The sequence below is a fragment of the Arvicola amphibius genome, chromosome 9, assembly GCF_903992535.2.
Source record: "Arvicola amphibius chromosome 9, mArvAmp1.2, whole genome shotgun sequence".
Classification (NCBI taxonomy): Eukaryota; Metazoa; Chordata; class Mammalia; order Rodentia; family Cricetidae; genus Arvicola; species Arvicola amphibius.
The window spans coordinates 61,474,556-61,502,196 of NC_052055.2; the positions used below are offsets into that span (position 1 = coordinate 61,474,556).

The 27,641-nt window shown below is 48.6% G+C and overlaps 1 protein-coding gene across 1 annotated transcript; it reads left to right on the forward strand.

The window, feature by feature from the left end:
* The first annotated feature begins 750 nt into the window (after positions 1 to 750).
* On the forward strand, positions 751 to 26,526 carry Espl1 (extra spindle pole bodies like 1, separase). Its single transcript, XM_042055674.1, is given in 42 exon segments — positions 751 to 781; positions 1,182 to 1,271; positions 1,892 to 2,947; positions 3,322 to 3,426; positions 3,566 to 3,677; positions 7,092 to 7,228; positions 8,271 to 8,464; positions 9,432 to 9,671; positions 9,824 to 9,968; positions 10,087 to 10,225; positions 10,396 to 10,535; positions 13,507 to 13,641; positions 15,296 to 15,415; positions 16,452 to 16,586; positions 16,589 to 16,625; positions 17,105 to 17,237; positions 17,349 to 17,501; positions 17,855 to 17,964; positions 19,157 to 19,381; positions 19,384 to 19,436; positions 19,438 to 19,587; positions 19,589 to 19,867; positions 19,869 to 19,922; positions 19,924 to 20,016; positions 20,018 to 20,041; positions 20,043 to 20,099; positions 20,101 to 20,159; positions 20,489 to 20,533; positions 20,535 to 20,683; positions 20,686 to 20,865; positions 21,213 to 21,374; positions 22,760 to 22,973; positions 23,063 to 23,253; positions 23,791 to 23,918; positions 24,034 to 24,156; positions 24,529 to 24,684; positions 24,777 to 24,947; positions 25,042 to 25,146; positions 25,290 to 25,405; positions 25,581 to 25,664; positions 25,784 to 25,948; positions 26,165 to 26,526. Coding segments are annotated over 41 exon segments (6,363 nt in total). The 5' UTR covers positions 751 to 781; positions 1,182 to 1,190; the 3' UTR covers positions 26,373 to 26,526.
* Positions 26,527 to 27,641: the final 1,115 nt, after the last annotated feature.

Consider the following 27,641-nt stretch of genomic DNA (forward strand, 5'->3'; position numbering starts at 1 on the left):
AAAATAATAATAATAATGATGATAATTTATTTATATATATATAATATATAACAATAATAATTATTTTATTTTATTTTATTACGGGTGATGGCAGCATACACCTTTAATCCCGGCACTAAGGAGGCAGAGGCAGACATATTTCTGTAAATTCAAAGTCAGCCTGGTCTACAGAGGTAGTTTTAGGACAGTCAGGGCTACACAGAGAAATTCTGGACAAAAAACAAAAACAAGAGTTCAGCCTGAGCTATAAAGGTGGGCATATCTTTAATACCAGCACTTCTGAGGCAGAGAGGCCAGCCTGGTTTGGTCCAGGTTGGCCAGGACTCACGCAGTGAGGCCTGGTTCTACACGGAAGGCTACTAAACCCTTTTCCTCCCTAGTAACACAAGTCATGAGGGTTTCCTAGTATTTTAATCCTCTTGAAGTTTAAAATCCTGCCTGAGCTTGGGAGATAAAGGCAAGAAGGAGGTAGCGGTTGTCCATCCCGAAAGCGAAGCTAAGCGACTACAGCCGGCTACAGTTATAAACTCATCCCCGACTTGGAGGGGCGGGAGGAAAGGAACTACCTGGGTGTTCCAGAGGCCTTCCGGTACAGAGCCGAACCCCGCCCCGCCAGGTTTCACGTGACAGCGCAGCTGGTAAACTACAACTCCCAGAGCACCACGCGGCCGGCCGGCCGGCGTTACGCCTTCTCGCTGATTGGCCACTAGGATATTTGAAAGGAGGAGCTGGCGCGGAAAAAGACTATCTTTCGGATATTTGGTGGCGGCTCCGATTGGAGGTTAGTCATAGACCCGTAAAGAACGGCGACTTTGGGTGAAGTAAGGCTCGAAGGGCCTCCTGAGAGCGTGTTCAAGCCGAGGTGAATGGTGTTCCCATTTCTGACCTCGAAGGGAAATGGGTTGCCTCTGCGGAAGTTCGGGGGCCCCACTTGGTCGGCGCCCAGTGACCCTGTGAAGACTTCAGGGGTGGCATGGTGGGGACAGGAGGACAGGGGGCGGCCTGGAGGAAGAAATGTTGAACTTGTCAGTTTAGAACGGGATCCCAGCGTCTAGGCATGGTCCCCCTGCTCCCCGCCCCATAGGATTCTTTTGATGCTTCAATCCCTTTTCTCCAGTTATTTTCATTACAAATTTCCGCAGAGTTTACAATAATTCTCCAGTCCATTTCCTCTTCTTTAGCCTTTTGCCATGAGGAACTTCAAAGGAGTCGACTTCGTGACTTTGCTTTGCAGCAAGGAGGAGGCCCAGGAGCTGCTGTCTGACTTGAAGGTGAGGCGCTTTCTGTCTCAAAACACAACTAGTTTTTTGAGGCCACATGTCTTTTCTCTTTTCTCCTTTTTTTCCTTTTTGAGTTTTTTCTTTTTTTCCATTTTCTATACTGGGCATTGAACCCAGGAGCCCATGCAAGCAGGGAAGGACCTCACCACTGAACTGTTTCTGTTTTTATTTTGTTTTTTTACGTTTAGAGACAGGGTTTCTACATAACCCTGGCTGTCCTGGAACTCTGAGAGATCCTCCTGCTCTGCCTCCCAAGTTCTGGGATTAAAGGCGTGTGCCATTACGCCTGGCTTGTTTTCACTTTTTTATTTGAGATAGTGTCTCACTAAATTGCCCCAGCTGGCCTTGAACCCACTCAAGCCCAGGAAGGTCTTGAACTTTCAGCCTCTTTACCTTAGCACAGGCCTGTACCACCAAGCCTAACTTGTGTTTTTGCCTTAATTTGGAGAGAGAGAGAGAGAAAGAGAGAGAGACAGACAGACAGAGAGAGAGAGAGAGAGACAGAGAGGAGAGAGACAGAGAGAGAGATAGGGATCCTTGTCTGTGCGACCCTACTTATAGTTCTTTTTCTTTTTCTACATTGCTTTCCTCTGTCTCCTCCCTCCTCCTAGGAGTTCCTGTCCAGATCCCGGACTGATTTTCCCAGCAGCCGCTATGATGCTGAGAGAAGGCAAGTTTGTGACACCATCCTGAGGGCTTGCAACCAGCAGCTGACTGCCAAGATCCTTTGCCCCCGGCACCTGCAGAGTCTGCTGAGGCTGGCAGAGCTGGCCTGTGATGGCTATTTGTCGTCCACTCCACAGCGCCCTCCTCTCTATCTGGAACGGATTCTTTTCATCTTACTTCGGAATGGTTTGGCTCAGGGCAGCCCAGACACTGTGCTCTGCCTTGCCCAGCCTCTCCATGCCTGTTTGGTGCAGAGCTCTCGAGAGGCTGCGCCTCAGGACTATGAGGCCGTGGCCCGCGGCAGTTACTCTCTGCTTTGGAAGGGAGCAGAAGCACTGTCAGAGCGGCAAGCGGCCTTCTCAACCCGGCTGAAGGCCTTGAGTTTTTTAGTACTCTTGGAGGATGACAGCGTCCCTTGTGAGGTCCCTCACTTTGCTTCTCCAACGGCCTGTCGCGTAGTAGCTGCCTACCAGCTGTTTGATGCTAGTGGACGTGGCCTAGATGAAGCGGAGGCTGACTTCCTGTATGACTTGCTCTCTAGGCATGTGATCAGCGTCTTGGTAGGTGAGGGTGGGCGCGCTCCTGGTCCTCTTTCTCCCCAGAGGGCCCTCTGCCTCCTGGAACTCACCTTAGAGCACTGTCGTCGCCTCTGCTGGAGCCACCACCACCACAAGGCTACTAGCGCAGTGGAGAAGGCTCGTGACCACCTAGAGAACAGCAGTGTAGCGCCCAGCCTCCAGGTTTGCCAGGTGGGGCTTGAGCTGCTGGAAGCTGCAGAAAAAAGACCAGGGACAGTGGCCCAGCTTCTGATGAAGGCATCGGCTATTCTGAACAACAGTCTGGAGGCACCATTGCCCCCGCTTCGGGCCTTGTATGACAGCTGCCAGTTCTTCCTTTCAAGCCTGGAGAGAGGCATCAAGGGGCGCTATGGACTCGATGCCATATTGAACCTCTTTGCTTTTCTTGGAGGATACTGCTCCCTTGTCCGGCAGCTTCGAGATGTGAGTTAAGGACCTACAGGTAGGGTGGGAATGCTCTGGGTCCTTGGCAAGCTGCCCTCTGAGTGTGCCTGGTAAGCATCCTGTTGTGTGCTGAGAGGGTTGTGATGTCCCCAGTGTCTTTCCTCCTCTCTGGTAAGCATCCTGTTGTGTGCTGAGAGGGTTGTGATGTCCCCAGTGTCTTTCCTCCTCTCTGGTAAGCATCCTGTTGTGTGCTGAGAGGGTTGTGATGTCCCCAGTGTCTTTCCTCCTCTCTGGTAAGCATCCTGTTGTGTGCTGAGAGGGTTGTGATGTCCCCAGTGTCTTTCCTCCTCTCTGGTCTGTGCCAGGAGTCAAGGGCTCCAGGCAGCATTCACATGGAGCGCCCCTCCCCTCAGGTCTGTGGAGTTTCCTCCAAGCAGCAGCAGTCTTTGCTTCAGATGCACTTCCAGGGTCTTCACCTTTTCACCGGGATGGTGTACGACTTTGCCCAAAGCTGTCAGGTACCATCTGGGAATCAAGAAACATGTTTAGTCTTAGGGTCTGAGCTTTGGGGTTTCTCCTGTTTCAGGCGCGGGGCAAGGTGGAAGTCCCCGTGGACCTTGCATGACTTTTGTCACCGTCCATCCTTCTTGTCCGCAGGCAGCTGAGCTGGCCCAGCTAGTGGACAGTTGCAGGTCTACTGTTACCTGGATGCTGGAGGCCTTAGCGGATCTGTCAGGCAGAGAGCTGACAGACTACCTGGGGACGACTGGTTAGTGCCTCATGTCTCAGACGCACAGTTCTGGGGGAGGGCTGTCACATGACAGGCTGGCAAGTAGTACCTGCTGTGTATTTCTGACCACCAAGTGCCCTAGGTTTAAGGAGAACTGTGTATAAGGATCAGTCACTCCAGTTAATGCCAGGAGAGACTTGATGGGGCTTATGATAGAGGGTTCTGATTTTTTTTCTTCTTATATTTTGTAGTTTGATTTGGTATTTGTTTTATAAAAATGTTTGTACCTGATATGCAACATTATAGCCTTTATGTTTGTTAGTGTTTTAAGCCAGCCACATTATGGAATTAAATTGGGCTGAAACTCACAGCAGTGCTCCTGCCTCAACCCCTCACGTGCCAAGGTCACGAGTTATAGTTTCTTTTTGGGGAAACATGTCTGACCACATAGCTCTGGCTGTTCTAAAACTTACTATGTAGACCAGGCTGGTCTTGAATTCACAGAAATCTTGCCTGCCTCTGCCTCCTGGGTGCTGGGATTAAAAGTGTACACCACTGGCTAACCTTTTCTTTTAAAGATTTATTTATTTTTTTTTTTAATTTTTATTTTTTTGGTTTTTCGAGACAGGGTTTCTCTGTGGCTTTGGAGCCTGTCCTGGAACTAGCTCTTGTAGACCAGGCTGGTCTCGAACTCACAGAGATCCGCCTGCCTCTGCCTCCCAAGTGCTGGGATTAAAGGCGTGCGCCACCACCGCCCGGCTAAAGATTTATTTTACGTGTGTGCGAGTACCTGCGTGCATTTATGTGTGCCTGGTGCCCACAGAGGTCAGAAGAAGATTCAGATCCTATGGAACAGAGTTACAGTCAGTTGGGAGATTCCATGTGGATTCTGGAAATCAGACTTGGGCCCTTTGCAAGAATAGCAGGTGCTCTTAAAACACTGAGCCATCTCTCAAGCCCTATAACTTAAAACGCTTAAAAACCAGATAATGCTGGTATAGCACATGTCTTTAATCTCAGCACTGTGAGTTCAAAGCCAGCCTGGTCTACATGGAGAGATCTAGGTCATCTAGGTATTCATAATAAAAGCCTGTTTTTATTTATTTATTTATATTTGTTTATTTAGTATACAGTGTTCTGCCTACATGTGTGCCTGCAGGACAGAAAAGGGCTCCAGATCTCATTATGGATGGTTGTGAGCCATGTGGTTGCTGGGAATTGAACTTGGGAACTCTGGAGCAGTCAGTGCTCTTAACCGCTGAGCCATCTCTCCAGCTCTAAAAGCCTGTTTTTTTGTTGGTTTGTTGTTGTTGTTGTTGTCCCTTTCCACCCCCCCAGACAGAGTTTCTTTGTGTCCTGGAACTAGCTCTTGTAGACCAGGCTTGCCTCAAACACACAGAGATCCGCCTGCCTCTGCCTCCTGAGTGCTAGGATTAAAGGCATGTGCCACCACTGCCTGGCCAGACCTGTTTTTTGTTTTTTTGTTTTTTTTTTTCTTAGAAAAACAGAACAAAATCAAAAATCAAATAATGACTAGCCTGGTCTATATAGCAAGTCCCAAGTCAGTCAGGGCTACTTAGTGAGACCCAATCAATCAATCAATCAATACCAGGTAGAATATCCATGTGCTTCAAAATTAAAATTGTTCAAAGGTTACATAGAAGTCTGGTTTGGTGGCTCATCCATGTGGTTCAAGCAGTGGGGAAGCTGAAGCAGGAGGATCACAAGTTTGAAGACTTTCTGGGCTATAGAGTGAGTTGGAAGTGGAGGTCAACCGGCATGTATAGCAAGACCTCTCAGAAGAAGAGGAAAATGGACGGGGTGTGTAGCTCAGTGGTAGAATTATTTGATATGTATACGGCCCTGGGTTTAGCCCTCTTCAATTCTCCATTACCCAAATTCTCCTTTGCACAGGCAATTGCTATATTTATTTGAGACAGTTTCACTATGTAGACCAGGTTGGCCTCAGACTTAACAGAGATCCATCTGCCTCTGCTTCCTGAATGCTAAGATTAAAGACAAACCACCAAACCTGGCTACAGCTGTCAGTTTTGAGAAACTGCGTTAGGTTGAGGATGTAGACCAGGGGTAGAGTATTTCCCTAGCATGTGCAGTGACCTGAGTTTAGTCTTAGAACTGCCCCCTCTCCTCCAATTCCATAAAACTTATTGAGATTTATCCATTCAATAAACTGCCAAGCAATATTAGATATATCCTTGTCCCCAGGAACCACATTCTCGTTTATGTTAAAAAGTGTGTGTGGCGGGGAATGAAGAGATGGCTTAACAGTTAAGGACACTGACTGCTCTTCCAGAGGACCCGGGTTCAAATCCCAGCAGTGATATATAGCAGCTAACAAGCTAACAACCATCCAAGGGATCTGACTCATTCTTCTGACCTCCATGGGTACCTGGCATACACATGGTGCCCATGCAAGGAAGCAAATCATTCATATATAATCAAATCAGAATCTAAAATCCTTTTTTAAGCAGTAAGAGTTGGGCACGGTGACTCACCTTTGATCCTAGCTCTAGTGAGGGAAAGAGGAGGATTGCCATGAATTCAATGTCAGCCTGGGCTACAGTGAGACCCTGTCTCAAAAATCAAGTGAGGGCAGGGGAGATATCTCAGCTAGTAAAGGCATTTGCTACCAAGACTGATCACCTGAGTGTGATCCCTGGAATCCACATGATAGAAAGTGAACCAGTTCCTTCAGGTTGCACTTCACACATGCACTGTGGCATACAAGCACATACACACAAAATAAATACAGGTTTAAAAGAAGTGATAAATTTGAGACAAGGAGTAGAATAGAATAGGATTAGAAAGGGAAGCCCATGGGGCTGGAGAGATGGCTCAGTGGTTAAGAGCACTGGCTGGAGCCGGGCGGTGGTGGCGCACACCTTTAATTCCAGCACTTGGGAGGCAGAGGCAGGCAGATCTCTGTGAGTTCAAGGCCAGCCTGGTCTACAAGAGCTAGTTCCAGGGCAGGCTCCAAAAGCTACAGAGAAACCCTGCCTTGAAAAACCATAAATAAATAAATAAATAAATAAAATAAAGTAAAAAAAAAATTGAAAAAAAAGTTCAGAAAGGGTAAGGAGTACAAGTATCATTTTGAGTTAGTTGTTTAGGGTCTGCCTCATGGGCATGCGACTTGAACAGAGACTTGGAAGATGTTAGCCTGTGATGTCTAGGAGAAAAATCTCTGGAACAGCAGACAACCAGTGCCAAATCGTGAAGGCTGGAGAGGGTCTAATTTGTCCGGGGAATGCAAAGGAAGGTGGTATGGCTTTAGTGTCCTGGGGGAGGAGAAGGGAGCAACATGGGTCAGTGTGGAGGGGTCAGCGGCTCCTGTGGAGCCCATCCAGAAGCTGATGGCTGGCCCCAGGCTGAGCGTCTCGTGCTGACAGGGAAAGGGTCGCTGTGACGGTCGGTTGTCTCTTCTCCTTGCAGCCTCTTACAGCAGCAACTTGGCCTACAGCTTCTTCAGTCACAAGCTCTATGATGAGGCCTGTGCCATCTTGGAGCCAGTCTGTCAGCACCTGGGCTTGGCAAAGTTCGGTGCTTGCCCTGAGGTGCCTCCTGAGAAGGTAGGAGGAGGGGGTTGTGTTGGTGGCCGTGAGTACAGTGGCGTGGGCACCAGTGCCTACGGGGTTTTTCCTGACACCCTTTGCCTGCCTGCCACCTGCCTTCCTTCCCCCCCCCTTTTTTTTTTGGATTCTGGGTCTCATTGTGTAGCTCCATCTGGCCTGGAATTTGCTGTGTAGACTAGGTGGGTCTCAAACTTACAAGAGACCCATCTTCCTCCACTTTACAAGTGCTGGGACTAAAGGTGTGTGCTACCACACTTGGCAATCTTTTTCTTTAAAATGGCTATTTTACTTTTGGCTTCCTTCTCAGTTTGTTCCAATCCTAGCTTCACATCAGAATCACCTGAGTGAACGTCAGAGCCATTCTATTCTAACGCTTGCCTCCAGGTTCATCAGGTTCTTGCCCTAGAGCTCAGGCATCTATATATTTAAAGTTTTCCCCACCCCCAGGGTGCTCCTTTGCACAGCCAGAGTAAAAGACAATATCTTAAGCAAGAATGAGTTGAAAGGATGGGTTGGCTGGATTGGCAGGTGATATGGGTGGTACAGGTGAGGGATGAGTGACTGGAGGATGTTAGTGGAGCCATGACATCAAGGTGGCGTTTGAATTGCTTTGCCATCGCTGTGGCGAACAGTCCGGGGCATAAGCCTTGGTAGGGGGGCTACTGTGGTAGCCTGGGCAGGAAGGGTGGGCTGGAAATAAGTGGATAGTGCAGGAAATCAAGGCTTAACCTGGGCTTAACCAGTAGAGTAGGAAGAAGGAAGGTGTAAGAGTTCCTGCATTTCTGTCAGGACCAGACAGGGCCATGGGCTGAGGAAAGGGTCACAGGAGGGGGATCAGGTCCTTAATGTTATTGGTAGTGACCATGAGGGTCCTGAAGCAGAGTGACCTGAAGCAGAGAGGACCAAGATGCTCATTTGTTAGGGCGTTTAAAGAGCAGGACCCCTGCTGTCCCTCTTCCATGTGGTCAATGTGTGTTCTGCCGTGCTATGTGTTACTCTGAGCGGCTCCATGCCGCAGCTCTAACCTATGTCTGCTCAGCTGCATAGGTGCTTCCGGCTGCATGTGGAGAGTCTGAAGAAGCTGGGTAAACAGGCCCAGGGCTGCGAGATGGTGACCTTATGGCTGGCAGCTCTGCAACCTTACAGCTTTGAACACATGGTGGAGCCAGTCACTTTCTGGGTTCGGGTCAAAATGGATGCAGCCAGGGCAGGAGACAAGGAGCTGCAGCTGAAGTGAGTTGCACAGGAGGACTGCAGTAGCTGTCCATGGATTGGGCAGATCTCTTGGGTTTTTTGTTTATTTTGTTTTTTTAGACAAGGTCTCTCTGTATAGACCTGGAACTTGCTATGTAGGCCAGGCTAGCTTTGACCTCACAAAGATCTTTCTGCCTCTGCCTTCCTAATGCTGGGATTAAAGGTGTGTGCCACCATGTCCAATGTCCTCAATCTTTTTTTTTTAATATTTATTTATTGTGTATACAATATATGCCTACAGGCCAGAAGAGGGCACCAGACTTCATTACAGATGGTTATGAGCCACCATGTGGTTGCCGGGAATTGAACTCAGGACCTTTGAAAGAGCAGGCAATGCTCTTAACTGCTGAGCCATCTCTCCAGCCCCTAGATCCTTACTTTTGAGAAAGGCAATGACTCATTCATCCATCAGTTACACATTGAGTGCTTAATGCAATGCCAGCCACTAGTATAGGGGGCATAGTGGCAAGAAGCAATGTTCTTGTTGTTGGGTTTATGCTCTACTTGGAGAAATATAACCAAGTACATTGTACGTGTATTTCATGAAGACAAACCGTGACCTGTTAAAAGAGGGATGACCTTTAGGTGGGTTATTTAGGGAAGTCTTTTGTGGAGAAGTGTAAGATCTGAAGATGTAGAGGAATCCATCATTAAATGCCTTGGAGTAGAGACAGATGAGGAAGGCACTGGGTTGAGAACAAGCTTGGGAATGGGAAGTGTCTTGAGAAAGGAGATAGGACAGGGCATGGCATGCTGGGTGAACAGTCTAGGTGGGTTTGGATGGGATCCCCCAAGCAGCCTCCTACGTTAGAGGACACGTAACCTGATTAAGAGTTTTAAAGGCACAGCTAGAAGACAGTGAATGCTAGCTAAAGGCTGAGGCTCCCTAGCAAGGGTGTGGAGACTGTCGTCAGGGTCTTTACCCAGGTGCTGATCTGCCCATCAGGACTTTGCGAGACAGCTTAAGTTGCTGGGACCCAGAGACACAGGTCTCGTTGCTGAGGGAGGAGCTGCGGGCCTACAAGGCAGTGCGTGTTGACACTGGACAGGAGCGCTTCAATGTCATCTGTGATCTGCTGGAGCTCAGCCCTGAAGAGACGGCAGCTGGAGCCTGGGCACGAGCTACCCACCTGGTGGAACTGGCTCAGGTGCTATGCTACCACAACTTTGCCCAGCAGACCGACTGGTGAGAAGGGATAAACTAGGCCTCTTTTGCTACTTGCCCTAATATTACTGTTATGGGGTCAGTCTCCTGCTCTGTTCCTGAAAGTGCCCTTCATTTTGTGGTCATTGGAGCCGTCTGTAGTGGACCCCGCTCAAGTGCGTCTCTCTCTACAGCTCTGCCTTGGATGCTATCCAGGAAGCCCTGCAGCTTTTGGAGTCTGTGAGGCCTGAGGTGCAGGAACAAGATTGCCTTCTGGACGATAAAGCACAGGCCTTGTTATGGCTCTATATCTGTACCTTGGAGACCAAAATGCAGGAAGTAAGTAAAACTGAGCTCATGCTACTGGGCATGAACCAATAGTTTTTGTCCTGGGCTGCTCCCTCTGAGCTGGTACCAGTCCTGGTTTTTGCTTCTGTCTGTCTGCTTTCCCAACCAGGGTATCGAGCGGGATCGGAGGGCCCAGGTCCCTACTACAATGGAGGAGTTTGAAGTCAATGACCTGAACTATGAAGATAAACTCCAGGAAGATCGTTTCCTGTATAGTAACATCGCCTTCAACCTGGCTGCTGACGCAGGTGAGGGCAGTAAACAGTGTAGACAACAGACCTCTGTGAAAGAGGCTGGGCTTGTGCCGGGGATGTGGGAGAGTGAGGAGGGGCTGGCACAAAGGCCAGGACATGTTATAGAGAAAGCCAAGCTCTTTCCAGATGACCAAGTGGAAAAAGTGGTCACTTCTGATTTACAGCTCAGTCCAGATGCCTAGACCAAGCCTTGACCCTGTGGAAGGAAGTACTGACAAAGGAGCCAGCCCCAGCTGTGCGGTGTCTCCAGCAGACCTTGGCTTCCCTTCAAATCCTTGTGGCCCTCTATCAGTTGGTGGCAAAGGTAATGGGAAAACTGGTGGAGTCAGTCAAACAGGGTTAAACCAGAAACTGAGCTTCCTCACTTTCGACCTGTGCACCTGCTGAGAAGCCACACAACCTAAATATTAGAAGAATGGGCTCTGGTAGGTGTGGTGCCACACACTTCTAATGCAGGCACTTGGGAGGCTGAGGCGGGCGGATCTCTGTGAGTTCAAGGCCAGCCTGGTCTACTGAGGAAGATCCAGGACAGCAGGACTGTTTCACAGAGAAACCCTGTCTCAGAAAAACCAAAAAACCAAAGACAAAAAACCTGAGGGCAAAGTCCATAACTTAGTGCAGCATGCAAAGTCCTGGCTAGAATCTCCGGCGCCACACGAAGGAGGGAAGCAATGAATTTTCCTCGTCATTGTCAGCATTCAGCACAGTAATGCATGGGAGGTGCTTTGTGGGAGTGAGAAGTTCACACGGCAGCCTTAAGAGCTAAGGTCCAAAGCCGGGCAGTGGTGGCGCACGCCTTTAATTCCAGCACTCGGGAGGCAGAGGCAGGCGGATCTCTGAGTTCGAGGCCAGCCTGGTCTACAAGAGCTAGTTCCAGGACAGGCTCTAGAAACTACAGGGAAACCCTGTCTCAAAACAAAACAAAAAAACAAAAACAAAAAAAAACAGCTAAGGTCCGCCTGTCGCTGCCTCCCAGGTGCTGGGACTAAAGGTATGCGCCACCACTGCCACCCAGCTTTTTTGATTTTTTTTTTTTTTTTTTTTTTTTTTGGTTTTTCGAGACAGGGTTTCCCTGTAGCTTCTAGAGCCTGTCCTGGAACTAGCTCTTGTAGACCAGGCTGGCCTCGAACTCAGAGATCCGCCTGCCTCTGCCTCCCGAGTGCTGGGATTAAAGGCGTGCGCCACCACCGCCCGGCCTTTTTTGATATTTTTGAGATAAGGCTTATAATATACTCCAGGCTGTCATTAGCCTCAGTATGTAGACAAGTCTATCATCAAACACAGATATACATGGAGGCAAAGCAGTAGTCCTCTTGCCTTCACCTTCCAAGTGCTTGGATCACAGGCATATGAGCCACCATGCTTGGCTTCCTTTTCTTAATTTATTCTTTAAGATATTTATTTTATGAGTGCTCTATCTACGTGTACACCTTTATGCCAGAAGAGGGCATCAGATCCCCCATAGATGGTTGTGAGCACCATGTGGTTTCTGGGAATTGAACACAGGCTGCTCTTCCCGAGGGCCAGGGCTCAGTTCCCACTGTGGTGAGTCACAGCACCTGTAGCTCCAGATCCGGGTGATCCGGGCTCTCTTCATGGCCTGTGGACACTGTAGGCACATGGTGAGTATATGTGCAAGCAGAAACTCGTGTACATATAATAGGTTTTTTTTGTTTTTAAATCTTAGAGAGAGGGGTCTTCTTAAGTTGTCTATGCTGTCTTTGAATTATCTCTGTAGTTTAGGCAGGCTTCCTGTCCTGCCTCAGTTTCCCAAGTAACTGTGCCATTAGGTCCTGCTTCCTCCCTCTTTTTTAAAAAAAAAATATTTATTTATTATGTATACAATATTCTGTCTGTGTGTATGCCTGAAGGCCAGAAGAGGGCACCAGACCTCATTACAGATGGTTGTCAGCCACCATGTAGTTGCTGGGAATTGAACTCACGACCTTTGGAAGAGCAGGCAATGCTCTTGACTTCTGAGCCATCTCTCCAGCCCCTTCCTCCCTCTTTTTTTTTTTTTTTTTAATTGCATCTGTTTTGCCTGCATCTATGTATGTGTTTTTTGTGAATGCCCAGTGCCTGCTGAGGTCATAAGTGTGTTTTATTCCCCAGAACTGGAATTACAAATGGCTGTGAGCAGCCATGTAGGTGCTATCAATCAAATCCCAGGCCTCTGGAAGAGCAGCCAGTGCTTTTACCACTGAGCCATCTCTCCAGCCCCATTTTTCTTTTGTTTGAGACAAAATCTCATTGTGGAGATTAGCGAGATGGTTCAATTCTCAGAACCCACATGGTAGTTCATAACTGTCTAACTCCAGTTCCAAGGGATCTGGTATCCTTGAACAGGCATACATGTAGGCAAAACACCAATACATATAAGATAAAAATAATTTTTTTAAGCTATCATTGTGGAGCTTAGTCCAGGGTTAAATTTGTAATCCCCCTGCTTCTGCCTCGGGGTTATAGGCCTGCGTAGCCATGAGGCCCGATTTTACACACTTTGAAAACAATTGTTTATTGAATGTATGTAGATGTGAGTGTGGCAGTCAGGACAACTTGGGCTTTGGTTCTCTCCTTCCATGTGGGTCCTGACATCTAACTTAGGCACTGAAGCTTGGTGGCAGGAGCCTTTATCTGCTGAGCTATTTGACAGCCTGCCAACTTTGTTTTTATGTGCAACATTAAGGGGTTTCACAGACTGATGCTCTTCCTTGGATTCACCCCGTATTCAGAGCCATGAAAGGAAAGCCAGAGAGTGTGGTGGCACACGCTTTCAGTCCCAGCTTCCTGGGAAACTCGGGCAAGAATGAAGCTTTATTCTAGCTGTAAAATTGCAATGACTCTGCTTCCAAAACTGAGAGGAGGCGGGCAGGAAGTGCTCAGTGGTAGAGCACTTACTGAGTATGTTCAGGGTCTGGGTTAAACCCCCAGTTACCACCAAAAATAAAATATGGTTTTAAAAATCACATTTTTTGTTATTGTGAACGCTTCAGCCATCTTTCCAGCACAAGAAGGTCGAAAAGCTAGCTTAGACCTAGGCTTGAGTCTTGGCTCTACCATGTGAATGAACACTTACAGGAGCCTCGTCTTTCTGAATCTTTTTGAATAACATAGCCAAGTTTGAGGCCAGTCTGGATCACATGAGCCCCTGTCCCAAAACAGGGAATTAGGGGGCAGGGTGGTTTATGGCTCTCCTGAGCATTGGTAGACTCTGAGTATGTATGAACACCCTGAGAGGGTAGGAGCAGGTTAACATGTTGCTCTGGGATGACCAGCCCCTACAGGCCCTGGAGACCCTCCTGCTTCTTCAGACTGTGTCTAAGAGACTACAGGACCACGCAAAAGCAGTCAGCGTTTCCTGCCAGCTCACCCAGCAACTCTTGAGCCTTGGCTGTCCCAGCTATGCCCAGGTGAGTGCTGGCTTGTTGAGTCTGAGGCTTAATGGGGCAAGTGGCTTTAAGGGTCATCTTTCCTTGAGAAAATGGGGTAGTAAAAAGGCAGCTTTCGACCTCACATTTGGCTGTAATTAGAACGTGGGAATTGGAGGCTTCTTTTCTGTCTATTATAAGAACTGTCATTCATGGGTCTGCAGATCTGACCCGTTTCTCTCTTGACTTAGTTGATGTAACTGTCATACTTCTGATTGTCTTTCAGTTTCTCCACCCACCATACCCACTGTTCTTGTCCTGTTCCCCACCACCACCACCACCACCAGACAAGGTTTCCCTGTGTAGGTTTGGCTGTCCTGGAACTCTGGAGACCAGACTTGCCTCTACTGGGATCAAAGGCACATGCTGCCACCATCACCTAAACTCTTTTTTTTTCTTGGCAGTGCTGGTGGCTGAACTCAGGGCCTCAGGCACACTAGATAAGTGCTTTGCCACTACACCGAAACCCACTTTTTCTTTTTTGATGTCTTTTTGATATCTTCTGGGTTTTTTGTGGGGTTTTTTTGTTTGTTTGTGTGTTTTTTTTTTTTTTTTTTTTTTTTTGGTTTTTGTTACAGAGACAGGGTTTCACTGTAACAGCCCTAGCTGTCCTGGAACTAGCTCTTGTAGACCAGGCTGGCCTCGAACTCAGAGATCCGCCTGCCTCTGCCTCCCGAGTGCTGGGATTAAAGGCGTGCGCCACCACCGCCTACCTTTTCATCTTCTGGTTTTTGCCAGTTGGCACGGGTCTGGTAATTTCTTTCCTTCCTAAAAAGACTCCCATGGCTTCTCATAACCTGAAAGATAGTATCCTGACTTATAACACAACTTTTTTCTAAAAATTATTTTTTTCATTTTGTTTATATATTTTGTGTATGTTCTGCATGCACACCTGCAGGCTGCAAGAGGGCTCCAAATCTCATTACAGATGGCTGTGAGCCACCATGTGGTTGCTGGGAATTGAACTCAGAAGCGCTGGAAGAGCAGCCAGCGCTCTTATCTGCTGAGCCATCTCTCTAGGCCCCTTTTTCATTCTTTTTTTGGGTTTTTGAGACAGGGTTTCTCTGTGGCTTTGGAGCCTGTCCTGGAACTAGCTCTTGTAGACCAGGCTGGTCTCGAACTCACAGAGATCCGCCTGCCTCTGCCTCCCGAGTGCTGGGATTAAAGGCGTGCGCCACCACCGCCCGGCCCTTTTTTATTCTTGAAGGCAGAGATTTGAACTGCAGACCCTCAGGGGCATCTCAAGTTTATGTGATACTTCTCTGGCTTTGTTTTCTCCAGGTGACTAAGGGTGATTTCTTCAGGCATCTGTATGTGTGTGTGTGTCTCGGGGGGGGGGGGGGGGGTTAATTGACAGTGTTCTAAGGATCAAATGAGTAGCTTTGTGTAAATTTTGTGTGTGTGTGTGTTTGTTTCTCTGTAGCTTTGTAGCCTGTCCTGGAACTAGCTTACAGACTAGGCTCTGCCTCCCGAGTACTGGGATTAAAGGCGTGCACCACCATAGCCCAGCTGCTTTATGTAAATTGTAATATTTGAAATAATACAATATTCAATGCCTTGCTTGCAAATGCTTCATTCCATTTTAATCTGAAGAGTCTAACTACATTGGGCTGGCATCACCTGTCTGATCCTTTAGTTGTACCTGGAGGAAGCGGAGTCAGGCCTGAAGCGTCTGGACCAGACTACCGACACCTATCAGCTGCTGTCCCTGACCTGTGCTCTGCTGCGCAGTCAGTTCTGCTGGGCTGACCAGAAGGTGATTCCTACTGCCCACGTTATTACAGACAAGAACTCAGTCGAACCCAAAGCTTGCCTGTAACTACTGTGTTGAGCTGGCTTGTTCTAGGAATCACTGCCTTTGCCTTTCTTTCTTTCTTTCTTTCTTTCTTTCTTTCTTTCTTTCTTTCTTTCTTTCTTTTATAATTTTTATCTAATTTTTGTTTGCATTGGTGTTTTGCCTACATGTATGTCTGTGTGAGGGCCTCAGATCTTGGAGTTGCAGACAGCGGTGAGCTGCCATGGGGGTGCTGGGAATTGAATGGGTCTTCTGGAAGAGCAGTCAGTCTCTTAATTGCAGAGCCATCTCTCCAGCCCTGCTCTGCCTTTCAAGTGTGAGAATTACTGATGGGCTGCTGTTCTGGCAATGTGAACTTTGGTCTTTAAGTTTGATGTTTGCACGGCAGAGTCTTCATCCATGAGCCAGCCCCCTTTGTGTGTTCTTTTAATTTGTGGTGCTAGGACTGACAGGACCTCCTTCATGCTACCTGAGTGCTCTGCCACTGAGCTGCATCCCAATTCTTTTCCTAATTCCCAAAGGCTCTAGACCTCAGGAAACATAAAGGGGTTTAGGAACTGGGGAAGACAGCCTGGTATGGTAATCATCCCTGCAGTCCCAACACTCAAATGCCTGAGGTTGGGGAACTAGAATTTCAAGTCAGCTTGGCCTGAAACATGGGCACTCTGGTCTAGACAGTTTGGTGGGTTTCACAACATCGCAGTCTTGCTCCAGGTCAGCTGTATCCTGATCTCTTGTTCTGATCAAGCTGTAGTTTTCCTAGGGTTTTTTTTTTCTTTCCTTTTTTTTTGGGTGGGGGGGTGTTGTTTAGTTTTATTGTTGTTTTAGAGACAGGTTTTCCTCTGTGTTGCCCTGTCTGCCCTGGAATTAGTGCTCTAGACCAGGCTGGTCTTGAACTCACAGATCTGCCTGCCTCTGCCTCTGCCTCCCAAGTGCTGCGACTGAAGCTGTGCCACCACCTGGCTGTGTGTAACGCTTACCTAACTTGTCTCTCCAGGTCACTGAAGGTGTTTCTCTACTGCTTTCTGTCCTTGGGAATCCTGCCCTCCAGAAGTCTTCCAAGGCTTGGTACTTGCTGCGTGTCCAGGCCCTGCAAACATTGGCTTCCTACCTTAGCCTCTCTTCGAACCTTCTCTCTCAAGTGTTCTGCGTGAGCAGCTCTGGGATCAAGGTGAAAGGAGGCTTTTCTTGGATGATGGGTCGTGGTTTGTGTGCTGTCTGCTCTTTGGCAGCCATCTGCCCCTACTTCCGAGCATGTGAAACAGCCTCTCTAGAACCTACCTATACCTGTGTAGCAAATGGGTTTCGTGTCACCTGCTACATCTAAGTCACTTAACCAGTACCCTTCTTGGAATATTAAGCTAAAAGGAATTCTAAGATTCCCCCCGCCACACACACACAAGGGATCTTAGTGGGAAGGATTTCTGTGATTGATTAGCTCTGTCTGCCTAAGGTGAAGAAGGAAAAAAGTACCTTGTGTTTGTTAGCTTTTTTTTTCCTCCTCTGGCTGTTCCTGAAACTAGATTATAGACCAGGCCTGGCCCTCCTGCCTGTGGCTCCCACCACCGCCCTCTTGTGTTTGCTGTCTCAGTTGAAGGTGTTAGGCCTGCTGCTGCTGCAGTCATCTTTCTTCCCCCTTGGCCTCCCCAGGCTGGCAGACCCCCGAGACAGCACTCTTAGATGCCCATAAGCTCCTCCGAAGCATTGTCATCCTGCTTATGGGTGGAGATGTGCTCTCACTTCAGAAAGCAGCTGCGCAGTCATCCTTCCTAGACTACGGTGAGTAAAGAGCCAGCAGGACCCTCAGGGATTGGACATACTAGATATGGCGGGCTGGGTGCTGGTCTCCAGAGTATCTGACCATGGCCTGTCTCTCTCTCGTTCCCTACAGGAGAAAATCTAGTGCAAAAGTGCAAGTTCTTACAGAGGTGCTGAGCTGCTCAGAGAAGCTCATCAGCCGCCTGGGCCATCTGGGGAATGTGAATGAAGCCAAGGCCTTTTGCTTAGAGGCCCTGAAACTCACAACCAAGCTGCAGATACCTCACCAGTAAGTGAGGATTCTAGCTCCTGCCATGTGCTTTTGAGTGTGGATTCCCCAAATATTACAGAAGTGTTCTGTGTTCCATCTAGAGAGAGTGGTGGGAGAAGGCAGGCATTCCATGGCTGCACAGGAAATGCCTGATAAGTCTGTCCGGGACAACTCACATACTGCCTTTCCCCAAGCTGCTCTGCCCGTGGAGCTTGGTGTGGAAAGCATTTGGGAAGTGACCTGCTGGGTGGTTTGTCCCAGAGAGGCCGTAAGTCAACTTGAGGACTCAAAGATGACGAGGGCTGGGCCTGGGGAAGAGCGAGAAGAGTCTCTAGGAAAACAGCCACCTGCTAACTGTTCTCTTCTCACAGGTGTGCCCTGTTCCTTGTACTGAAAGGTGAGCTGGAGCTGGCCCGAGGTGACATTGACCTCTGTCAGTCAGACTTGCAGCAGGTTCTGTTCCTGCTGGAGTCTTCCACAGGTAAGCTGCCAGGTTCCTCCCAGCTTTGGAGGGGCATCCATATTGCAGCATGTCCTTCTGTGGAAAAGTCTGGGTCATTCTGAATCAGACAGGTGTTGTTGGGGTTTCTGTTCTGCCCGGTTCCCACAGTTGTTAAGTCCCAAAGTACTCACACAGAGGTCTCCATTAGTGATAAACTGATAGCCCATTAGCTCAGGCTTCTTATTAACTCTTATAACTTATACAGCCCATTATTCTTATCTATGTTAGCCATGTGGCTCAGTGCCTTATTCAGCAGGGCAGTCACATCTTGCTTGCTTCTTCTGCGGTCGAGAGAGCTTCCTCATTTCCAGAATTCACCTGTTCTCATTGACCCACCTCTACTTCCTGTCTATACTCCCTGCCTGGCTACTGGCCACTCAGCGTTTATGTAAAATATAATTAACACAAGAGCTAGCTCCAGGACAGGCTCTAAAGCTGCAGAAAAACCCTGTCTCGAAAAACCAAAAATAAATAAATAAATAAATAAATAAATAAATAAATAAATAAAATATAATTGACAGAATACAGACCATGGTCCCACACCAGACAGGTGTCTGGTACTAAATGACATGACTTTAGGCAGAACATTAATGTCCTTCCTCCAGACAGACTCTACAGAGGCCCAACTTTTCCTGGCTGGTTTTCAGTGCTGCCGAAAGCCTTTGGCTCATTGTATTTATTTGTTTAGCTGTTTGTTTGTTTTGAAGAGGGTCTTACTGTGTAGTCCTGATTGTCTTGAATTCACTTTTTACATCAGGCAAATCAGTCTGGCTTTAAACTCAAGGAGGTACAGGAGGAGGTATCTCTGCCTCTGTCTTCCCAGTCCTAAGACTAAAGGTGCATGCCAGTACATCCTGCTACAGTTTGGGGTCTGGAGATGATGCCCAGCTTGTCAAATATTTTACCTCTGCTATCTCATGTGCACCTCCCGAACCCAGCTGAGAACAGAGCTTTGGGCTACAGGATAGGGTGCAGAGTTGACTACTGAGCCCTTGTTGAATGAAAATACTCGGGTTTTTGTTTTTGTTTTTTCTGTAAAAGAATTTCCCTATTTTTTGTGTGTTGCATAGACGTTCTGGATAATTTGCACATAAATGGTGAAGTGGATTGAACCCTATGGTAGAGTTCTTGAGGCCTCTCTAGTTTTGTGATTTTTGATCTCTCTCCCCAGAGTTTGGTGGGGTGACCCAGCACCCAGATTGTGTGAAAAAGGTCCATATGCAGAAAGGGAAGCAGCAGGCCCAAGTTTCCTGTTGCCCGCAGCTCCCAGAGGAGGAACCCTTCCTAAGAGGCCCTGCCCTGGAGCTGGTGGCCACTGTGCTCAAGGAACCTGGCCCTACCCAACCCTCTGCAAACTCCTCCCCAGTCCTGAAAACCAAGCCCCCACCTGACCCTGGCTCCTGTCCCACTCACCCACCTGTGACTGCTTGCTGTGCTCCAGCCCTGTCCTCGTCGGCAGTCTGTCTGCGCTGGGTGTTGGTCACTGCAGGAGCAAAGCTGGCCATGGGTCAGAAAGCCCCGGGCCTGGATCTGCTGCGAGCTGTGCTGAAAGGTTGCCCTGCAACCACCAAGCGCTTCACACAAAATCTTCAAGCTTCGCTGAAAACACAGGACACCCCCCCTCTCCTGTCCGAGCCTCTTTGATGAGCTCATGGCTCAAGTGTACACACGCCTGGCACTGGAATGCCTGAACCAGACACCTGAAAAGAGCTTGGGAAAGGTCCTGGCTACGGGGCTGAAGTTTGTGGCAACACGGATACAATACTTGGAGTTCTGGCAAGCCAACCTGCTCTTGATTCAGGCTCTTGCAAAGCTGGCTAGCTTCAGCTGCTGTACTTCCCAACTTTTTGCAAGCACCTGGGGCTGGCAGCCACCATTGGTACAAAGTTTCCACAGTCTTAAAACCTTCTAAGGTTCGGAGACAAAAGTACTCTGGAAGAGGGCCGCCGGCAGGCAGCCTCTGCTCTCCCTCCCGTCTCTAATATCTCTCAGAAAGGTCTGGAAGAGGATGGGCTACCTTGTACCCCTAAGACCCCCTGGCCGGGCTAGGCAGGCTTGGCCCTCATGTCCCTTTTACCATATTTGAAGAAGTCTACACTACAAAAAGCAAAGCCTGAGGTTCCCTTGGCCCCCAAGGTACATAGGAGGGGTCAACCAGACTCGCCTCAAGGTAAGTTGGGATTGTGGGTAGGTGAGCGGCATGAAGATGGGTGCCTGCAGAGCATGGCCCCTTGTAGAGGGCTCCCCATAGCCACGTCTGCAGCACCACACACTTGCATCAGCTCTGTGGTCCTTTGCCTTGTCACCCTTCTTCCCTATCTTCTGTTCCTTCCCCTTCTCCTTCCAAACTGAGTTGCCACAGGGTTGAGAGATGGCAAGTACAGTGGGGGAGGTCAGTTCTGAAGTCAGAGAGACCTGTCAGTGCCTCCATAGTGCCCCTGCTGTTGGAAAGTATTGGTTGAGCGTGTTGGCCCCTTAATTTCTTCCATTCCCTCTGTCAAAGGTGAAACTTCAGTGATGACAGTGACCTGAAGACCTTGTCTCAGCTGAAGCACACTTGTAGAGGAACCTAAGAGAAGAGGCACTGCTGGCCGGGGGTCGGGGCCAAACTAGGAAGGGGCTCAAGCTTGAAGACAGATGCAGTAGTTTGCTGCAGGTAGTGCCCCTGGACACATCAGTCTCAGTGGGAGGGGTCGTCGGCCAAGAAGGTGGCTTCAAAACATTGTGAAGAAGAGAGTCCCAGTAAACAGCGCTCTGTGTCCGGGCTAAGCCTGGGACCCGAGGTCATGAGAACTATCCCTGAAGAGGAGCTGACGGACAGCCACCCTGGAATGAGCTTTGAAACGCTCAGGGGTTCCGATGGGGAAGACTCGGCCTCAGGTAGGGTCTGCAAGGAGGAGCAGCAGAGAACTTGTGTTCTGTAGTGTGTGTTAGGTGTCCCTGGGACCAAAACCAAAGAAATAATAGAAAAGCCCTTTGCTAGCTCTGCGGAATGTATTATAGAAGAGGAAGAGAACGGGCTAGGGGAGTAGGAGGGAGCATTATGAAAACTTGTATTCTCAACCTTTAATCCCAGCACTTGGGAAGCAGAGGCAGGTGGATCTCTGTGAGTTCAAGGCCAGCCTGATGTACAGGAGAGAGTCCCAGGATAGGCACCAAGTTACAGAGAAAACCCTGTCTCAAAACCAAAGCAAAACAAAAAATGAAAAGTCATGTTGTCTCCCTAGGTGTGAAGACGGCAGCTGCAGGCCCTGGCCTGCCCATAGGAGAGTGTGAGGTGTTGAGACGGGAGTCCTGCAAGGCAGAGCTGCCTGCCCTATACCCTGACAAGGAGGCCGGGAGTGACCCTAGTACTTGGCTCCCACCGCACTCAGTTTCTGTACCCATTGGTGAGTATATTGATCACTGCGGTAGGGTTACCTGGGGAGGGCTGAGCCCACAGGTCTCTTGGTAGGTCCTTTTGGGGAGGACAAACTTTCTAAAAACTTTTCTGACATTGTCTGTGTAGCCGAGGCTGGCTTCTAGGATTACAGGTATGCACCATCGTATTTAGCTTTGTGTGAATGAGAGAGAGAGTTTGTTGGTGTTTCATACACATGGGTATACTCCATGTGTTCATGTATGTGTTGGCATACTGTGTCACTGTGTGTTCATACCTGTGTGTATTTTTGTGTGGAGGGCAGAGGGTTGACATCTGGTGTCTTCCTTAGTTGCTTTTTCCATCTTAGTGGGTTTTTTAGTTTTGTTTTAAGATTTTTTTTTTTATTATGTATACAGTGTTCTGCCTGCATGTCTGCCTGCACACCAGAAGAGGGCACCAGGTCTCATTACTGATGGCTGTGAGCCACCATGTGGTTGCTGGGACTTGGACTCAGGACCTTTGGAAGAACAGCCAGTGCTCTTAACCTCTGAGCCATCTCTCCAGCCCTCCTCTTAGTTTTTGAATCTGGAGCTCACTGATTAGTTCAGCTGGCTGCAGATCCCAGGGGTCCACTTGCCTCTGCGTCCACAGCACTGGGGTTGCAGGTGGTGCCACTGTGCCTGGCTGGCCCGTAGATGGCTGCTGAGCATCCGAATGCAGCTCCTCCTGCTTGCACAGGAGATGCTTAACAACTGGACCGTCTTCCTAGCCTGTCTTTTTTTTTTTTTTTTTTTTTTTTTGAATTTTATTTTATTTTTTGAGATAAAGTTTCATATAGTCTATTTTTCTGTATAGCCAAGGATGACTTTTGCATGATCCCCTTGTCTCTACCTGCCAAATGCTAGGAGTACAAAAGTATAATCATATACCACCATACTATCATGCCAGGCTTTTTCTTTTCCTCTTGTTTTTGAGACAAGATATCATTTGGTTCCAGCTGGCCTATAACTTGGGGATACTGAACCTCGGTCTCTAAAGTTCTGGACTTACAGGCTCAGCAGTTCTACATCTTCCAGTCTATCGTTCTGGCTTCCTGGGTCCAGCAGTGCTCTGAGCCTGGTTGAACTCTGCATTTTGTGCAAGGGATTTAATCTCTCTGAGCTTCTGTTTCCTTCGTTGTAAAATGGGACTTTAGGGAGGATAGGATGAAGCGACGCCTGTTAGGATCATATCTGTCCTCTTAGCATGTCTCCTTCACAAGTAGTCGCTGCTCTTCTCTGTGGGACTCCTTAGAAGGTTCCATTAATTAAGAAATGGGGGTTTCTACAGAGAAACCCTGTCTCGAAAAACCAAAAAAAAAAAAAAAAGAAAGAAATGGGGGTTTATATTCGGCCATGATCTTGACTTTTCTAGATCTTTCTACCCTGGACTCCATCACTGACTCACTGAGCATCGCCTTCCGTGGTGTCAGTCACTGCCCTCCCAGTGGCCTCTACTCCCACCTCTGCCGACTCCTGGCTTTGTGCCTGGGCCACCGGGATCCCTATGCCACTGCGTTTCTTGTTGCTGAATCTGTGTCCATCACCTGTCGCCACCAGCTGCTCACCCATCTGCACCGACAGCTCAGGTGAGTGTGGTCGGGCATACGGGCAAACTGCCAGGTAAGGGTCCTGACTTGTTTGGAGATGGACTCATTCCTGTTTGTGTTGCCTGCAGCAAAGCCCAGAAGCAGCAAGGATCACCAGAATTAGCAGAGCGTCTACAAGAGCTGAACCTGAAAGAGAGATCTGGAGATGTCCCCTTGGCCCGCATCCAGCGCCTCTTTTCCTTCAGGACTTTGGGATCTGGCTACTTCCCCCAGGCAGAGAAGGACAGTTTCCAGGAACGCCTGGCTGAGATCCCCACTGGTATGGTGTCTGCTTCTGGCTGGGTCTCTTACACATCTAGTTGAACTGGGTAGATGAGCTTTAGGAAATGGTTAGTTTACCTAGATTTGTGCTCCTTTTATCTTATCTTTTTATTCTTTCCCTTTGAGACAGAATCTTACTGTGTAACACAGGCATCAACATCCTCCTTCCTCAGCCATCTGGGTGCTGAGATTTTTGGGCGTGTGCTACCACACTGTGTGTCGTGCCCCATGACTCATGCATTAACATGTTTTCTCAAGCCAGACATACTCTGAAATTCACAGATTTTCTTCAGGTGTGTGTTGGGATGTCTGGAGCCTTCTGTCATTCCTACTAGCCGATGATAGGAACACTTGCACCAGTGCAGCCTTTGGTAGCTGCGATGAGAAACACAAACAAGTACCAGCTGCCTGTTCCTAGGAGAACTCCACTGACCAGGGCAGACTTCATGGAGTTGTCTTGAGGGACTCTATAGAAGCAGGTCTGCAGATGCCTCCGGAAAGTGTGCTGATGCTGTGTGTCTTCTGTTTATGTTAGGGGTGACCGTCTGTGTGTTGGCTCTGGCCACCCTCCAGCCTGGAACCTTGAGTAACACTCTCCTGCTGACCCGACTGGAAAAGGACAACCCCCCAGTTACTGTGAAGATTCCCACTGCCCAAAACAAGGTGGGGTTCTTATGACAAGGACTAGAATTTGCCAGACATAGGCCTCAGTGCCTGAAGGATAAAAAAGTGATAGTCACTAGGTAAGCAAATCTTACAAATTCTTCATCTCCCATAGTTACCACTAAGCTCCGTTCTGAAAGAGTTTGATGCCATCCAGAAGGACCAGAAAGAAAACAGCAGCTGTACAGAGAAGCGGGCATGGTGGACAGGGAGACTGGCACTAGATCAAAGAATGGAGGTGTGTGCTCCCGGGGTGGGGGAGGCTGAGGCCTGGCACAGAGGGTAGGCGTTTTTCTCCCAGGCAGGGTTTCTCTGTGTAGCCTTGGCTTCTTGGAACTCACTCTAGATCAAACTGGCCTCAAACTCACAGAGATCTTCCTGCCTCTGCCTCCTGAGTCCTGGGATTAAAGGCATGCACCACTACCACCTAGCTATGTCTTTAATTTTTTTGAGTGTCTCAGAAAATGAAAGACATTATAATGTTATAATTATAACTATAATTATAAGTATAATTATAATTATAAAGTCTATAGACTTTCTAAGGCTGATAGAAACCTCTAATTTCCAAAATACGTTTTCTGTCTAACTGAAAGCTCGGCCCCTGCCCTAGGAACTCATTACCTCGCTGGAAGAGCATGTGCTGGGCTGCTGGCGGGGGCTGCTGCTGCCATCCAGTGCAGACCCTGGCTCTGCGCAGGAGGCCTCCCGCTTAAAGGAGCTGCTGCAGGAGTGTGGCTGGAGATACCCTGACTGCACTCTCCTAAAAGTGAGTTCAGGCAATGGAAAGGGAAACCGAGACGATGGTCTTTTCTACCAGAGTTGTAACACCCATACCCACTAACCCTTGTTCTCCTATAGGTCATTCTTAGTGGTGCCAGAATCCTCAACAGCCGGGATGTTCAGGCCTTGGCATATGGGCTATGCCCAGCCCAGCCAGAGCGTGCCCGAGTGCTCCTGAGTGAGGCAATAGAACGGGTGCAGAGCCAGGTGACCCCTCCCAGTCAGCATCTCGTGTTGGTGCTAGACAAGGTAAAGAGCCGGGGCACGAGCTCGTCTCCAGACTCCTTCAGACACGTGCCTTTATGTGCCTGCGGGTGGTAACCTTGGGCTGCTTTTTCCCTAGGACCTGCAAAAACTACCATGGGAAAGCATGCCCAGCCTCCGGGCACTGCCCGTCACCCGGCTGCCCTCCTTCCACTTCCTACTCAGCTACTCTATCACTAAAGAGGTGGGATACTGAGATTGGAAATTGGGTAAAGCCTAAAGAAAGAGGGCTGGAGCCCTGGGGAGATAGGAGTGGCCAAACAGTGGGTCAGTTATGGAATTGGGCTGGACAGGCCAAGACTCTAATTGACAGTGCTTGCCCCTCAGGCTGGGGCATCATCGGTGCTGAGCCAAGGTGTGGACCCACGGAATACCTTCTATGTCCTAAACCCTCACAGTAACCTGACAAGCACAGAGGAGCGATTTCGAGCCAGTTTTAGCAGGTCTGGAGACACTGGCATACAGTAGGGTGGGAAAGGCTAGAGACACCGCGCAGGGCAATACGTGTGCTCTTGCTCCACAGTCAGCTGCTTCGTCTCATTCTGTCTGCTATATGCTAACTTTCCCTCATTGCTACATGGTGTCTGTTATATGCTAACTTCCAGCTTTTCTTTGCAGTGAAACTGGCTGGAAAGGAGTGATTGGGGAAGTCCCGAGCCTGGAGCAGGTTCAGGCTGCCCTGACAGAGCACGACTTATACATGTGAGTGTTTGGGTCAGGAGAGTAGGGAGGCAGGCATTCTGGAGGAGGGGATCACTGGGGGTTGATGTTAGGGCCTGGGAATGATGACTCAAATGCTTGTTTCACTTCCTCTGCCTTAGCTATGCAGGGCACGGAGCTGGCGCCCGGTTCCTTGATGGGCAGGCTATCCTGCGGCTGAGCTGCCGGGCAGTGGCCCTGCTGTTTGGCTGTAGCAGTGCAGCCCTCGCTGTGCATGGCAGTCTGGAGGGAGCTGGAATCGTGCTCAAGTACATCATGGCTGGCTGGTGAGGTCTGCCTTCGGGCACTACAACTCATGCCCCCATTCCCATCCCCATCCCCATCCCCATGTTCCTCCTATCTTGGGCCCCCCTAGAACTATAAGCCAAGGGAGCACCTCAGTGCTTCAAGCCTCTTTACACATCTACCACCAATAATGTTTTATTTTCCAGTATTTCTGTTACAGAGCCCTTACTTTGTATTTCTTCATTCTTTCTTCCCAGCCCCTTGTTTCTAGGTAACCTCTGGGATGTGACTGACCGGGACATTGACCGTTATACGGAGGCTTTGCTTCAGGGCTGGCTAGGAGCAGGCCCAGGGGCCCCCCTTCTCTACTATGTCAGCCAGGCCCGCCAGGCTCCTCGACTCAAGTACCTTATTGGTGCTGCACCTGTAGCCTATGGCCTACCTGTCTCTCTACAAACATCCTGAAGCTGGCTTATCTGTGGTAGAGGCTATGTGACTATCTACCTTCAAACGTAGTTTTAATTAACTATTTAGAATTTTTAAAGTGGTTTTTCCCTGGTGTTTTGTATGAAATGTTTCCTTTTAATGTGACCTTAATAAAGATATATGCCAAGCCTCATTTTGTGAGTTCTAGAGCATCTAAAACTCTGTGGCGGCTCCCTCCTTCAGTCTTGCGGCATGAATAGAAGCAGGTGAGGAGCTTGCAGGAGGCTTTGAAACAAAGTCAAAACCAAAGGACAAAGTTGGGTGATGGTTTCCTATTTATTTATTTATTTGCTTATTTATTTATTTATTTATTGTGTATATAACATTCTGCCTCCATGTATGCCCGCATGCCAGAGGAAGGCGCCAGATCTCATTACAGATGGTTGTGAGCCACCATGTGGTTGCTGGGAATTGAACTCAGGACCTTTGGAAGAGCAGTCAGTGTTCTTAACCTCTGAGCCATCTCTCCAGCCCTGTATCTAATACTTCTTATGCTGAGATTGGGAGATCTGTAACTGTCTTAGTCTTCAACCCTATCAAAGACCTGAGAAGGAAACAATATTATCTGAGTAAGCAGGAAGTACAAACAAGCAACTTCAAAAAATGTGAGAAATGACTGGCTGCCTGGACAGTCATCCAAAGTTCCTCTGTGATGTTGGGGTATCCATCTTTGGTCTACAGACCTTGAATATCTGACAGACTTATTAAGACGCAGGAAATTCTATCTTGGCCCTTTAACATTCAGGCACCCCTGCCCAAGGGCCAGTCTTCACGTGCATGGCTCCAGAACCCGGAAGTATCAGCCTTATGTGGCTGAAATCATTATAATATCCATCTCCCCCTTTTCTCTTAAGAATGAAATCCCTGAATCTACTCTCTTGTTATATATTTACTATACCCTATAACAACTTGTAACCAACCCCTCTACATGATGACTGTTATGATTCTAGCCAACCAGCAAGGCTGGCACTTCTGGTTCCAGGGCCATGCATGTGTGGACAAGCCCTCAGGCAAAAATACCTCATCATCCTGAGGGCCTTAAAAGGCCATGTGTGACCCACATACCTCCGTACGACACAGCTATGTAAGCACTTGCACCGCATGCGTGAGCTATGTCATCCCTCTGTGCACATGCGCTAGGCAGCCTTTAAAAGCTGTACATGCCATCTTCATCCCCCTCTCTCTGCACACCGACTTCACCAGGACTGTACACATCTCCCCTAATAAACTCCTAAGCGGGCTTGTTGC